The sequence below is a fragment of the Elephas maximus genome, chromosome 17 (genome assembly GCF_024166365.1).
Source record: "Elephas maximus indicus isolate mEleMax1 chromosome 17, mEleMax1 primary haplotype, whole genome shotgun sequence".
Lineage (NCBI taxonomy): Eukaryota > Metazoa > Chordata > Mammalia > Proboscidea > Elephantidae > Elephas > Elephas maximus.
Window position 1 is genome coordinate 45,271,224 of NC_064835.1, and position 16,316 is coordinate 45,287,539.

At 42.7% G+C, this 16,316-nt stretch overlaps 1 gene segment (V, D, J or C); it reads left to right on the top strand.

Moving 5' to 3' along the window:
• Positions 1–14,363, top strand: part of LOC126060241 (immunoglobulin kappa variable 3-11-like) — a 45,657-nt gene extending 31,294 nt beyond the window's left edge. The window contains 2 exon segments of the V gene segment in view: positions 12,551–12,900; positions 14,181–14,363. Coding sequence covers positions 12,551–12,900; positions 14,181–14,363 — 533 coding nt within the window.
• Positions 14,364–16,316: the final 1,953 nt, after the last annotated feature.

Sequence of the window (16,316 nt, forward strand, 5' to 3'; positions counted from 1 at the left end):
GCGCATTTCCTGTATCTGCCCCTCATGCCTATCTCCTGACTAATTCCTTGGGCCCTTGAGGAAAGTAAGAGCCACAGGCTTTTCTAAACTCTTTTTTGTGGGACATTACTGTAGAAAAACGTTCTAAACATTTCTTATAGCCTTTGTCAGGTCAGGAATTTTCATAGTACAGAAACCTGAATGTTTCACATGGCTAGATCACAAGGCTCATCTGGAGAAAACACTCAGTGAGTTTTACACCCTGAAAGATGAGTTCTCTCTTCCCTGTGCCATCTTCACCCTGGAATATTCCCAGTTTAATTCCTTGTCTCCCTGACTTTTTCCTTTCCCTGTAATTACACCTTAACTCTTGACTTTCCCAAGATTAAAACTTTAAGCCTTCATATTCTGAACCTTCCTCATAGAAGATAGTATTCCCCTCCTGCTTTTTCCTTCCACAGATCCCCTTTTTGGCCAAGCCTTTCTGGTCAGTGTCACTGATGGTGTTTCTCTGTTGTACCTCCTTTTTTGTTGACCTTTCTCTTCTCTCCACTTCTTTCAGTGGTTTTCATTCTTTCAAAAGCAAGTGTCTAATCCATTAACCCTTTCACTCTAGAAATATGTGACATTATTTCCGCATCTTTTTTCATTAACTGACAACTTTAATTTCACTTCCTGGGCACCCCAGTCTAACTCGTTGACTGAAGGAAATCATGGTCCTTTTTTGTTGTTAGCTGCTGTGGTTCCTAGAACAATGGTGATTTCATGAGAATGGGATCGGTGAGGGTTGTCACTGGCTGATTTTTCTATGTTGATCTCCACGCCTTTCTCCCTACTTGGTTTTAGTCTGGAAGTTTCCCTAAAATCTATTCACCATCATAGCTATATGCAAGCCTCCACTGACAGAGGAGTAGTGCCTGTGTTTGCGGAGCATTGGCGGGGCATCAAATCCCGGTCTCCTGCATGGAGGCAAGTATTCAACCCCTGAACCACTGCTGCCACCCAGGGTTCTTTGTTCGACTATAGTTGAATCCTTCTGACAACATTTAATTAACATTCTCATCTCAGTGTAATAATACAAAAACTCCAGATATTCTGGTGTTACTTCTGTATCTCCTTCTGAAATACATATATTGATAAAATTTGGCATCAGAGTGATCTCAGAAAAACTTGATCAGGATACTGTAAACGTTCTTATGTACATAACAACACCTTTTCTCTAACAAGGAGAAGTATTTTCAGGGAATGGATGTTAAAGTTTCCATGTCGTTTATTCACTCAAAATATATTAATTGAGAGTTTACTGTGTGTCCTACTCAGATACGTTGCTTTCATCCTAGTTGGGGAAGATGGAAAATAAACACATGGAGAAGTTAAAATTTACTAAGTAATTTTGTAACTGGAATGAAGAAAAATAAAGAGGGGAAAGGAATAAGAGTTTGCTGGTGTAAGATTTTGTCTTATTTATCTGGTGCTGCTACAAGTGAAATATCACAAGGGGATGGGTTTAATGAAGTGAAATTTATTCTCTCACAACCTAGGAGGTTAGAAGCCCCAGTTAAGAATGCCAGCTGTAGTAGACGGCTTTCTCTCCCTGTCGGCCCTGGAGAAAGGTCTTTATCATCAATCTTCCCCTGGTCTAGGAGCTTCTCAGCACAGGGACATCCGGTCCAAAGAATGAGCTCCCCTCCGGGCTCTTCACTCTTGGTGGTAGAAGTCTCTACTCTCTGCTCAAGTCTCTCTTTTATATTTCAAAAGAGATCAAGTCAAGATAAACCTAATCCTATAGTTTGAGTCCTGCCTCATTAATGTAACTGCCTCTAATTCTGCCTCATTAACATCATAGATGTAGGACTGATAACACATAGGATAATCACATCAGATCAAAAAATCTTGGACAACCACACAATACTGGAAATCATGGCCTAGCCAAGTAGACAAACATTTCTGTGGGACACATTTCAATCCACAGCAGATGAGTAGCACTTTGAATAAGGATGATGTATCAGTTAGCTCTTGCCAACCATATAAACCATTCAGAAACCCAGTGGCTAAAAGCAATAAGAATTTTTATTGCTTTCATGTTTATTGCTGAGTTGGACCAATAAAGACTTCTGCTGATATGGACCAGTCTTGACTGATCTTGTCTGGAAAGTTCATGCATTTACAGTTATCGGGCAGGTCACCTGGGTGCTAGCTCATCTAGAAAGGCTGAGGTAACTTTCATATGTCTGTAGTTGGCTGGCCATCAGATGCGGCTATTGAGATGACTTGGCCACATTTCTCTAAACACTTGCCAGAGTGAAACTAGTTTGTTGTGATAGCAATTGGCAGAATTCCAAGAGAGTAAGTAAAAGCGCATAAGTGCTGTTGAAGTCTTGGTTCAATACCGGCACAGTGTCTCTTTTGCTGTACGTTATCTATCAACACAATTCACACAACCAACTCATATTGAAGGAGAGAGCAAATAGCACTTATCCCCTAACAGGAGCAGCTACACAGTCATGTCACCAGTAGTATGGATAGAGGGAGGGATAAAGAATTGGGGTGTTTTTACAAGTGCTCTGCAATAGATGGTGATAGAAGGCTGCATTGAGAAGGAATGAACTGATCAAAGCCTCAATGTTGGTGAGAAAAAGAGTCATAGGAATATCTCCAGGCAAAAGTGTTGTAGTTAGACGAAATCACACATTTCTGAGGCAGAAATGTAACCAGCATGTTGGGAAAGAGGGAAGGAAGCCAGTGTTGGTGAAGCAGCATTGTGAAGGGTAGTGTGGGTGATAAGGACAAAAAAATAATGAAGGGGCTCTTTTCATAGGATTTGTAAGCTACATTAAGGATTTTCTGTTCATTTTAAAGGATGTGATAATGACTGGAATAGTTCTCAAAAGCGGACATGATTTGATTTGTAGCTTAACAGGAACTCTTTGGAGGACAAGGGCAGGAGAAGTATCAGTTAGCTGGCCATTACCATCATCCAGGTAGACAGGACAATTGCTTTGGTGATGGTAGTAGCAGTGGAGGGGATGAGGAGTGGCATATTTTGAAAATAAATATACAATATTGTAATCTGACGAGGGTGAGTCCTGCTCCCTGTGACCCTTCAATTCAGTTGAGAGACGCCAGGCCTTTGAGAAAGATAAACTAGAATTTATTGCAAGCCAGCCAAGCAAGGAGTTAAGAAACCAAATCTCAAATCAAGCTCCCTCAACTTGGGGATTCTAGGGCAGTTGTAGGGTTATGCAGAGCCCATGAAATTGCTGAGAATATGCTGGCAATTTCAGGAACTAGACACCACATATCAGAGTGCATTTGGGGAGCAATATGGCAGCAGGAAGGACAACTTTGTGGCTAATTGCCCATGTCTGAATGGAGGGGGTGAGGCAGTGGGTGGTGAAGTGGCCTTCAGAAGAGGACCAGTAAGATGGACGTTGGGCTGTTATACAGAATGCTTCCTCAGGAGCTCAAAGACCCGGGTATGATGGGAGCAGGGAGAACAGTTTAACCCTGTCAGTTACAGTACCCTGAAGATTTTGTCAAAAAGCATGAGACGTCTCGAGGTGACTTCCAGGTTTTGCTCTGAGTAAGTAGAAGGGCAGAGTTGACAATTATTCAGATAGGAAAGACCTTGGGAGGAGTGGATTTGGCTAGGAAAATCAGGAATTTCAGGTTTGAGTTGTGTACTAGACCTCCACATGTAAGTGTCAAGTAGAAAATTGGACTTGAATTTGGAGTTCAACAGAGTGACATGGACAGAAGAATTAAATCTGATTAGCAATGAAATGAGTGTTGCATAGATGAAGGGCAAAAGATGCCCAGGATCTGAGCTTTCAGGCAAGGGAGACAAGGAGGAACCAGCAGAGGAGTCTGAGAAGGAGCAGTGTGGACGGAAAACAAAAAGTGTGATGCCTGGGAGCTCAGTGAGGAGACTGTATTAAGGAGGAAAGCATCATCAATGTGTTTAATGTCACTGAGGTATTTGGTAAGAGGACTCAAAAGTGGCCATTGGATGGGTCAGTGTGGAAGTCTTCAGTGGCTTTGAGTAGAGCAGTTTCTATGAGAAGGTGTGGTTAACAACTTCAGTGGAGGGAGCCCAAGAGAGTATGAAAGGAGACAGTCTGGGTTTGGTGACTACATACAATTGTTTCAATGAGCTTTAAGGTAAAGGAGAAGAGTGAAAGAGGACATAACTGGAGGGAGATGTGAAATGAAAAGATCTTTTGAAAAAATACTGTTTCATGCTGATAGGAATGATGCTAAAGTGAGGGGAAAATGGATCGTTTAGAAAAGAGAGGAAAGGAATGACAAGAGATACCCTTGGAAGGGACAGGGGTTTAGGAGCAGAGGGCCTGGCCTCAGGTAGGAGGACTGTCTGCTCATCTTCAGCAATAGGCAGGCAGGCAGGCAGGCAGGCAGGCAGGCAGGCAGGCAGGCAGGCAGGCAGGCAGGCAGGCAGGCAGGCAGGCAGGCAGCACATGGCGGTGTAGACGCCTGAGGATCAGAAGATGCATGAGAGGAGCTAGTGGAAGCTCTTCCAAGACACAGGAAATGAGGTCATTTGCTGAAAGGTAGGATGAGAAGTAGGTGCTACAACTTGAAGAAAAAAGAAAAGAGAAAGGCTAGAGACTGAACCAACCAGGTAAATGAAGTACCAGTGTGAAGCAGGATTAAGGGCTGTCCTGAGGTTGTGTGCATAAATTTACAATGAGAGAATCAGAATAATTATGTGCTTTTCTCCAGCCACATTGTGAACATGGATGCAGGTGTGTAGAGGGTGGAGTTTTTTCCAGGGTTTAGGTTTTGCAGAATGAATGTGATGAAATAAGGGAGGGCCATGGCATCCTTGGTTTGGGTGAGGGCATTATTAAAAGGGAGAAGCTTGGAATTTACAGTGGGTATGAATTTAATATCAACTTTATATTTTATGAATTTAATATCAACTTAGTGGCAGCTAATGACAAGAAGTAGGGAAATGAGAATATGAGGGGTACAGAGAAAGCCAGAAGAGATTTGTTAAAAACTTCTTTTAAGAAGAAGGTAAAATTCTGTCTTATAAAATACAAAAAAAAGAAAAGGAGACACTCCATTTTTAAATTTTTCTTATAATTGAAGGACCTTATTTTCTGTTACTCAGTTTTGTACTAGGAATTTTTTCTTTTTTTTTTTAAATGTATTTGGGATAATATAACTTGCCTTGCTTTTATACAAAAGGCAAGCAGGGATCTAGTATTTTCTCGTTCCTGAGATGTTTTCTCTGACATAAACTTGAGTGGGGAAACAGGGACAGGAATGCCCAGGGGATAGTGGCTCTAGCCTTTGGCCTAGAAAGGAGGTGCTGTTCTGGGGCAGCAGTAAAAGCATTTGGGAGTCAGGGTTGACATAGGTTAGAGAGGGTCAGATGGGACTGCAAATGGCCACCTAGTGACGCCCAGGGTGAGGGCTGAGAGCAGATTTAAAGGATGTGAGCAGGAAGGGCAGGAGGCCTGCTCTGTTTTGGAGCCAGAGAAGGCCTAGTTGCCGATTTTCTGACTACCTCATGCCAACTTTTTTGCGTGATCAAAACAAATAAACAATGGCAATCTCTGTGAGAGTTCCTAGTAAGTGAGACCTTCCCCCACCTCTGCCCTGGTAAGAAGTTTGTATATGGGGTCACATCGTTATGAGAGGATATCTCGATTTTCGAACACAGCAGTTTCTTGTACTATCTTTGATCTGATGGTGAGGATGGTGAGAGTGAAGTTGGCCTCCGACCACCACCACTGAAGTGGGCGGGCACCCCATCAACGCGGGTGGAAGTGAAATCAATCAGGGCCTAAGGAGTCTGTCCAGGTTAAGCGGCCTCTCAGGTCAGTGTAGAGAAGACTCTGACTTGCCCTTCAGCTGATGGAAGCTCTTCCAGGGAGATATGTGAGGCCTGTGTCACCGTCATCGGCTGGCAGGAACCTGCAATAACAGTCACACGGGAGGATGCAGAGATTCTGTGCAATCAGGGACACAAGAAACAATGAAGCCAAAATAGCCTGACTGTGATAGGTGGACATGTCTCTGTTGCTGTAGCATTTATTTCACGTCAATCCATTTCTTTGAGGCTTTCTCTTTTTTTGCTGACCATCTGCTTTATGACACATGATCTCCTGCAGGAACTGGTCCCTCCTGATAATATGAGAGATGAAATCTCACCTTCAAGGCTGAAGACTTCCAGGCCTACCGAGGCCATCCACAACTAGAAAGAAACTCTTCGAAGAGTTGGCATTCGATCACAACTTTACAAGGAAATCCTGCTTGTTTTTCTCTCTCCATTTCCACAAATAATTCTAGAGCCCTCTTATCAGGCCCTACCCACTATGGGCATGATAGGTCCCACTTTCTCTTTGGTTCACACCTCCTTTGTGATGTAGCCCTCCTGAACCCTAGCTTGATATAGGCTCCCTGAGGACTTTCAATACGAGTAATTCGGGGCCTGTCTTCCATTTCTCTGGCCCTTCCATACCCTGGAATCCAATTTCAAGTGCTTGCAGTGTCTTTTAGGTATCCTTCGGATACAAGTATCATCGGAGCTCAGACATTTTCTAGCTATAAATTTTATCAAACACTGAGGCAAAAATTTCCCATATTCTTCCCTTTCCTTGTTTTTTGTTTTTCTGGCATTTTTTATTGTTTCACAAAACTGTTGATTTGAGGAAACTAGTGCAACATTTATGGAACCTGAACCCATTTAAAATTGTTTTTAAGCTAAAATTGAAGCTCTTCATTAGATCTTGGGTGCTTCAAGCAGTTGTGATGGGCTGCTAAACTGAAGGTTGGGAGTTTGAACACACCAGCTGGTACCCTGGAAGAAAAGCCTGTCAGTCTGCTTCTATAAAGAACACAGGCAAGAAAACCTTACAGAGCAGCTCTACTGCATAACACATGTGGCTGTCATGAGTTGGAATCCACTGAACTACAAGTTTTTTTTTTTTTTTTTTTTTTTAGATATTAGAGCTTCTATGACCCTGCTTTGTCTTTTCTAGTCATGAAATTATACTTTATGTGATATATTTGACTCTTGAAGTACATTGGCTAGTTTTACAACCTGTTCCCCATGTAATTTGCTTTCAATTCACTGACTGCTTTGCATAGGCCCCTCCAACACCAGGCTGGCTGCTCAGATACTATAAACTCCTAAAGAGCCTCAAGTCAAAAGAGCCTGATAGGAAAGAAAAAGTTTTCTCTTATATATAGACAGCTAATAGCCCAGTTTAAGGCAAGGGGAAAAGAGGAAAGAATTTTTATGCCTCAGGGAGTGAATATGATATTCCTGGTAACCACTTGTTGACCTTGATGAATATTCTATCTTATTTCTCCTTCTTTACATGCATATATAAAGTTGTTCTGTTAGGTTCAGTAATGAATCAAATATAAGCGAATCAATTTGAATCAAATCTAATTGAATTAAATAGGATAGAATGAAATAACAAGATATGATAAAATGAAACCTCATCAAAGAAATTTGAGCTCCCTAGAATAGTCAGGGAAAACCATAAAGTTGAACAAAAATTTAGAGGCTATAAGACCTAGATAGAAACTTACTTGGGCAGATCTCACGCCTCTTTCATATTCTTTTCCTTGGAAATTAGGAACCTCCTTATTTGGTTCTCTCATAGTCGAATATCTTGGCAGTTCTGGGTGAAATTTGAAACTAATTATGAGAATTAATCTTAATTGTCCATCCCAGAATGCACCAGCATTATTTATTTAAGGCAAAGTAAAGATTCAAGGAGTCTCTGGGTGGCACAAACAGATTGCACTCACCTACTAAACCAAAGATTGATGAGTCAAACCCCCATCGGTGCCACCACAGAAAGGCCAGGAAATCAGCTTCCATAAGGATTACAGGGAAGGGAACCCTCTGGAGATCACTTCTGCTGTGACACACATAGAGTAAACATTATTTGGAAGGACCATGAAGATAATGGGCTTTTTTTTTTTATTATTATGAATTATTTTCATTTTTAAAAGGGCAAAACTTGTTGATTATATTAAAAAAATATAACAAATGTTTACTTCTCAATAATATTTCTGAGTAGCAAAAGAGCAATATCTTTTATTTCTGGCTTGATACTAAAGTTACAAGATTCATTAAAACTGATGTACCCTGGATTCAAACTGTACAATTAATATTGCTCTTAACAATAGCTCTTTTACCCTCAGAACTTGTACAAAAAAAAAAAGATAGTGGAAAAACTCTTACAAAAGTTGCCCGAGATTGATATCTGCAGGCAAACAGAGGGACAGGGACAGAAAAAGGGAGACAGAGAGACAGGAAGAATTTGACTCAATGGCAGTGAGTTTGGTTTTTTTGGTTTTATAACAGTAACACTTTAATGTGTCAGGCAAATACAGACATTTTGGACTCCAAGCTGAAACAGGAGAAACATGTCAACAATTTGACCTGAGTGCCCCCTAGTGTCCTGTTGACTTAGGACCAAAAACCAAAAACCAAACTTGTGGTGGAGTGGAAAGGGACTCATAGGGATCCCAAAGGACAGAGTAGAATCACTCCATAAGGTATCCAAGGAGCGCCTGGTGGATTCACACTGCCAACCTTTTGATTAGCAGCCTAACCCTTAACCAGTATGACACCAGGGTTTCCTAAATACAAAAGAAGTACAGAATCTCCACTCTCCAATGTTTGGCCCTCTTAACAAGGAGCCTTGGTTTTGCAGTGGTTAAAGTGCTTGGATGGTAACCAAAAGGTCTGTGGTTTGAATCCACTAACCACTATGCAGGAGAAAGATGGGGCAGTCCACTTCCGTTAAAGATTTACACCCTTGGAAACTCTATGGAGCACTTCAACTCTGTCCTAGAGGGCCGCTATGAGTCAGAATGAACCCAAGGGCAGTGGGTTAACTAGAGCACCTGCTTCCATAAAGAAACCCTATGGGGCAGTTCTACTCTGTCCAAAAAGGTTTCTATGACTCAGAAGTGACTCAACAGCAGCAGGTTATTGAACTAGAGCTCAGGAGGCCCTGGGTGGTGCAAGCAGTTCAAACACTTGGCTGCTGAGCAAAAGGCTGGAAGTTTGAGTCTCCAAGAGGCTTATCAGGAGAAAGGCAAGTTGGCCTGCTTCAGACCAGTCAGCAGTGAAAACCCTATGGAGCCCAGTTCTACTCTTACACACACGGGGTCACCAGGAGTCTCAGCTGACAACATGGCAACTGGCTAAGTAGAGCACGAATCCAGGGATCAAGTCGAGATGAGCTCGGGGGTCTGAAAACGACCCGGAGGCTCTTCCTGGGATGCCAGGCAGCATGTTGGCTGAGGTCTGGTGGCTGATGTCCCCTAGTTGAAGGTGATCTTAAGCTTTTATTTCTGAGAAGTACCCTTTACGGCTGGCACAAAATGGTGTGAAATATTGTCCCCCCTTAAGATAAATGTTGTGTACCCCATAGACAAGGTGTAAGGAGGAATATACATTCTACCTCAGCATCTTTACTGTGTGCCTTTTTTCCTAAAGGAACGAAGCAACTGGTAGGCCTCTTTGAGTTCTGGACTTTCATTCCACCCCCAGGTATACTGGTGTGGCCCATACACCAGGTACATGGACTCGGCCAGCACTGAGAGGGCCTCAGCGTAGTAGAGGCTCTGTAGCACGTCCAGCACGCAGTGCGGTCAGTTAGGATGTAGGAGACTGAACAAGGCTATCAACCATCCTGACATAACTGACACTTAGAGGACACCCTCCAAACAACAGCAGGAAACACTTTTCTTTTAAAACACTTGCTAAGATAGGCCTATAACATCTCTCAATTAAAATCAATGAGTTCAAATCATGTGAATTATGGCCCTTCAGCTGCTGGGGACTCTCTCCCAGGGAGACAGCCAAGGTCCTGGAAACTGTGTCATCTCCATCTCCTGGCAGGAACCTGCAATGACAGGCACATGGGATGATGCAGAGATGTTGTGCAATCAGGGATCCAAGAAACAACCAAACCAAAATAATCTCTATCTGTGATAGGCGGACAGGCCCGTGTCACTTGTAGCATTTTTTCATATCTCATTTTAAAATCGTAGCTCTGAATGGAAGGATTACTCTGAAGAGAAAACTCCATCTCCGTGTTTACAAATACCCTCTCCCCTGGAACAGAGCAGAGTAGGAGCCTGAGGTTCTGGATGGTGTCACCATCCTGCAGTTTCTCTCTCCTGTGATGTTGTTCAGGTACCACCCTCCAGAAAAGGGTCCATTTATGAGGCTCAGATCAGCAGGGCTGAGCCCAGGGTGGGGTGGTGGTGAGGGGACATTTACGGCAAGAGACAGGCACTTTGATAGTGAAAGTCTCAGAGCACAGGGTTGTGGGAGAAAATCTTGTAGGTGCTCTTTTCTGACTCACTCTTTGAATATGGCAGTGATGGGCACCTATGATCTTGGATTATCTTCCCCAAATGAAGGTTTAACTAGTGATGTGGAGCTAATGTTTGTGCTAGACTACTACCGAAAGGTTAGCAGTTCGAATCCACCTCTGGGTCCTTGAAGAAAGACCTAGCGATGCACTTCTGTAACATGAAAAGCCACTTCATTCTGACTCATGGTGACCCCATGTGTGTCAGTGGTATGGTCTTCAATGATTAATCTTGGAAGTAGATCGCCAGGTTTTTGTTTATTTTATTTGTTTTGAGGCTAGGACTAGGAGCTGAGTGTATTAACTGTTAAATATAATTTTTAATTAGTTAATTATTTTTTGATTGTTTCACACGTGGTGGTAAATCTTGCCCTTGTTATTCCATCTAGCCTACAAATGGAAGTCTGTCTGCTGCTGAGTTTTAAAATTTTGGTAACTCCATTACTAATTTGTAGAAATTCGACTTGTTCTTCTTCAGATCTGAAGTGTCCCCATTTTTGGTTTCTGTACCTTGCATACAATGTTAAGTATGTCATTTGTTTCTTTGAATAAACTCGTATAATGCCCGAATGTGAAGTATGAACAGAGCTCCTTTTGTTCCCTGTTATTTCTGTTGCATCACATTTGTATTCATATCTTGTTGTTGTTCTGCATCATCACATTGGTTCCAACTGATAGTGACCCTCTGTGTACAACAAACCGAAACACCCCCTGGTCCTGAGCCGTCCTCACAGCCTTTGCTATGTTTGAGCCCAATGTTGCAGGCACTGTGTCAACCCATTTCTTTGAGGCTCTTTCCCTTTTTCTCTGACCCTCTACCTTATGACTCATGATCTCCTGCAAGCACTGCTCCCTCCTGGTAATATATCCAAAGTAAGAGAAATGAAGTCTCGCCTTCAAGGCTGAAGAGTTCCAGGCCCACCGAGGCCATCCATACCTGGAATGAAACTCTTTGAAAAGTTGGCATTCAGTCACAACTTTACAAGGAAATCCTGCTTGATTTTTCCTCCCCATTTCCACAAATGATTCTAGAGCCCTTTTATCAGGTCCTTACCCACTGTGGGCATGATAGGTTCCACTTTCTCATTGGTTCATATTTCCTTTCTGATCTGAGCCTTCTGGAACCCTAGCTCAGTATGGGCTTCCTGAGGACTTTCAATACGAGTAAATTCAGGGCCTGTCTTCCATTTCCCTGGCCCTTCCATAGCCCTGGATTCCAATCTCAAGTGCTTGCGGTGTCTTTTAGGTATCCTTCAGGATACAGTATCTTCAGAGCTCAGACATTTTCTAGCTATAAATTTTTATCAAACACTGAAACAAAAATTTCCCATATTCTTTCCTTTTCTTCTATATTTTTCTAGCATTTTTTACTGTTTCACAAAACCGTTGATTTGAGGAAACTAGTCCAACATTTATGGAACCTGAACCCATTTCAAATGGTTTTTTGTTAAAATTGAAGCTATTCGTTAGATTTTAGGTGTTTCAAGCAGCTGGATGGGCTGCTAACCTGAAGATTGGCAGTTTGAACACACCCAGGGCTACCCTGGAAGAAAACCTGTCAGTCTGCTTCTATAAAGAATGCAGGCCAGAAAACCCTATGGGGCAGCTCTACTGTGTAACAGATCTGGTTTTCATGAGTTGGAATGTGCTGGACTGGAAGTTTTTTTTTGTTTTTTTGAGAGGTATTAGAGCTTCTACTATCTTGCTTTGTTTTTTCTCTTCATAAAATTATACTTTATGTGATATATTTGGCTCTTGAAGTACATTGGCTAGTTTCACAACCTATCTCCCATGTAATTTGCTTTCCATTCACTGACTGCTTTGCATAGGCCCCTCCAACACCAGGCTGGCTGCTCAGATACTATAAACAGGGCCTTTGCTATGGGAGCTGATCTGCATCAGGCAGGCAGGGCCAGCAAGATGGTGCCACACACTCTGGTCCTCATGTCCCTGTTGCTCTGGGCCTCTGGTGAGAAATGAAAAGTCTTTCAACCTCTCCAGAGTAGTATCTTTCTACAGTTGATAAAGGATTTTAACATATAATGTTAATGACAGTTATTTGTAAAATGGAACCAATTATTTGTTGATATTTAATATCACTAGAAGTTGTGGTATAAATGGTATATTTTGTTGTATGCGTGAAAAAGTGTGTGTATATATGTATACATGGTAACTGTCTACTCTGATTGCAGGTGCCACTGGGGACACTGTGCTGACCCAGTCTCCAGCCTCTCTGGCGAAGTCTCAAGGAGAAACGGTCACCATCAACTGCAAGGCCAGCCAGAGTGTGAGCAGCTACTTAGCCTGGTACCAGCAGAAGCCAGGACAGGCTCCTAAGCTGCTCATCTACAAGGCATCCAGCCGGGCATCTGGGGTCCCTGACCGGTTCAGTGGCAGTGGGTCAGGGACAGACTTCACTCTCACCATCAGCAACTTCCAGCCTGAAGACGCCGCGGTTTATTACTGTCTGCAAGTTTATAATAATCCACCTCCCACAGTGCTTCAGCCTCGAACAAAAACCTCCTCCCGAGGGTTAAAGCCAGTGAGTCTTCAGTGCACCAGCTGCTTCCTTTCTGCTCAGCCCTGAAAGTGCACGCCTCCTCTCTCTGCCTCAAAGACCACATTTCCCGACTAATTCCTTGGAGTATGTGCAGGTTTCAGGAGAAACTTAAGGGATGTGGCTTCTTCTGGATCCCCTTTTGTGGGAAATTATAGAAAAAAGAATGCTCTAAAAATCTCTTGTAGGCTTTGTCAGGAGTTTTCTTATCACAGGAAGTTGCTTGTTTCACAAGGATAGATCACATGACTGATTTGGGGAAATATCCAGTGTGTTTTCCCCCCGAAAGTTCAGTTAGTTCTCTCTTCCCTGTGCTTCCTTGCCTCTGAAATGTTCTCATTTTAATTCTTAGATTTCCTGGACTTTTTTCTTTCTTATCAGTCACCCCTCACAACTCTGGACCTAACCCAGTATTAAACTTGGGCCCTTCATACTTAAAATCTCCCTTACAGGACAAAATATTCCTCTCTTACTTTTTCCTTCCATGGATCCTGTTTTCCAACAAAGCTTTCCTGGTCAATGGCAATGAAGGTGTTTTCTTGCTCTAAGCTGCCATTTGACTGCCCTTTTCTCCTCTCCATTTCCGTCAGTGACACTCATTCTTTCAAAGGTGAGACTCTAAATCATTAACCCTTTTACTCTAGAAACATGTGACCGCTTTCCCATGTTCTTTTTTCATTAGTTCTCAATTCCTCTTTACATTAATCCCTTGGGTGGGCAAGTTTAATTTAGTGACTGAAGGAAATCATGGTTCTTTCCTGTTGTTAGCTGCCACCTTGTGACTCCATGACTCATGACAATTCAATGAACTATATTATTGTTGTGATCCACAGGGTTTTCACTGGCTGATTACTCAGAAGTAGATGATCAGGCCTTTCTTCCTAGTCTGTATTAATCTGCAAGTGCTACAGAAACCTGTCCAGCATCACAACAAGATGTGTAGAGGAAGTGTGGTAAATGAGGTCTGTAGGTCCCTGCTCCAGTTTACGCTGACAACCCAAATAGTGTTCCCACTCAGTGTAGATGAGAACCTGACTGGCCCTGCAGCTAGGGAGACTGTCTCTCCTCGGAGGCAGCAGAGATTCTGGCACCTACTCAGCAGGATCTGCCCCCTGGAACCTAAAACGTCGGACACACGAGAATAATCCAGAGATGCTGTGTAATCAGGGAGAGAAGGAAGATCAAACCAATGGTCTCTAACTGGGACAAGGGGGCAGGCCTGGTTGGCTTGTAGCATTTATTTCATATCTCATTTCAAAATGTAGGCCTACCTGAATAGGAGGAGCACTCTGGAGAGAAAACTCCATGTCTGGGAGATGAGGCTTCTGGGGCAGATAGAGGAAGTGTGTGTGTTCAGGACTGTGGAGGAAGGAAGCAGCTGGTGCAGTGAAGACTCACAGACCTCCAGCCCTGGGAGGAAGCTCCTGTTCCAGGCTGAAGCAGTGTGAGACTGTAGCCATCATGTTGCTAACAGCAATAACCTGCCTCATCCTCAGCCTGGAGGCTGCTGATGGTAAGAGTGAAGTCTGCCCCAGACCCACTGCCAGGACGCCCGTCAGGGATCTCGGAGGCCTAGTGGGATGCAAAGGAGACAAACAGCTTAGGAGCCTGTGCTGCTTCCTGCCGATACCAGGCTAAAATGCTGCTAACACTTTGGCTGGACTTGTACTGAATGTGACCTTTCCTCCTGGAGACACAGTCAAGGAGACTGGAGTCTGTGTTACCATGATGTCCCCACTGACACTGCGATCAGAGAGGACAATTAGTATACATACATGCACACACTTTTTCCTAGGCACATTAAAATACACCATTTTAAATGTGCATTTCAGTGGAATACTTGTCACACATCATTAGCCCATTATTTACCACTACGTCCTGAAATCATTTTTCAGCTCTACACAGAAACTTCTCTAAAGGGATTGAAGCATTCTTCATTTCTCACCAGAGATCCAGAGCAAAGGAACATGAGGACAGGAGCCTGGAACACCATCTTGCTGCCTTCACCTGCCTGATAAAGATCAGCTCACATTGCAAAGTCCCCATTTATAAAATATGAGCAGCCAGACTTGGCCTGGAGGGTCTATGCAAAGCCATCATTGAATATGGAAGCAAAGTACTTGGGCAACTGGTTGTGAAACCAAGCAATGTAAATCAAGGTCCAATAACTAGAAAAGACAAAGTAGTCAACTTAGAAGCTCTAATATCAACTAAGAAGCTCTAAGACTACAAACATGAGCTTCTCCTAAGAAGAGTTTCTATTTGAAATAACAGAAAAAAGAAAATAAAATGGGTTCAATGATGGGCTAGTTTCCTGAGATCTACAATCCAGGTGAAATAATACAAAATGCTAGAAATATATAAAAGAAAGACCAGATGACAATGGAGAACTTTTGGATCACTTTTTGATAAAAATTTATGACCAGAAAATGTCTGAATTCTAAAGCCACGTTGTATCCTGAGGGACAGTTTAAGGTCACTACATACACTAAAGATTTAATTCTAGCGTATGTAAGATCCAAGGAAATGGAAGACAGGCCCAGAAATTACCTGTGTGGGGAGTCCTGAGGGACCCTATGTTGTGCTAGAGCCAAGGGAGGAGGACGATAATCCCAAAGTCAGTGTGAAGCAAAGAAAGAGAACCTATCCTTTCCACAACTCCTAGAAAATGATCAAAGGGCACTAGGACCATTGAGGAAATGGACAGGAAAAAAAAAGCAAGATTTCCTTGGGAAGTTGTGTCTGAAATTGAAATTTCCAAGGAGTTTCACTCCAGGTGTGTATGGCCCAGGTGATTTTGGAACTCTCCAACCTTGAAATTTGTTTCAGAAAGCCCAATAGATAGGTCCAACAAGTGGAAGCTGCTCCGGAAGAGGGCACACCCATTGTAAATCCTCAGGACACCTCACAAATAATTTTTCAAAGACTGATACCCCCAAGAAGTCAGAGATCCTTAACATCCAAGAAAATGAGATAACTGGGATATGAATCTGAAGGTGATACAACTGAAATAACAGAGAACAAAAGGCATTCTCTTCACACTTTAGATTTCGGAGCTGTGTGAGTTTATTTAGACAAATAAATGATAAACTTTAGATTGCACTCAAGGCACAAAAACTAAAAGCAGGGCACTACAGATCTGAAAAAAAATTTCCAGAAATTAGATACAGAATTCATGTCCGTCAGTTTGTCATATTGTGGGGGCTTGCGTATTGCTGTGATGCTGGTAGCTATGCTGCTGATATACAAATACCAGGAGGGTCACCACAGTGGACAGATTTCAGCTGAGCTTCCAGACTAAGACAAACTAGGAAGAAGGACCTGGTGGTCTGCTTCTGAAAGAATCAGCCAGTGAAAACCTTATTAATAGCAGGAGAACAATGTCTGTTACAGTGCCAGAA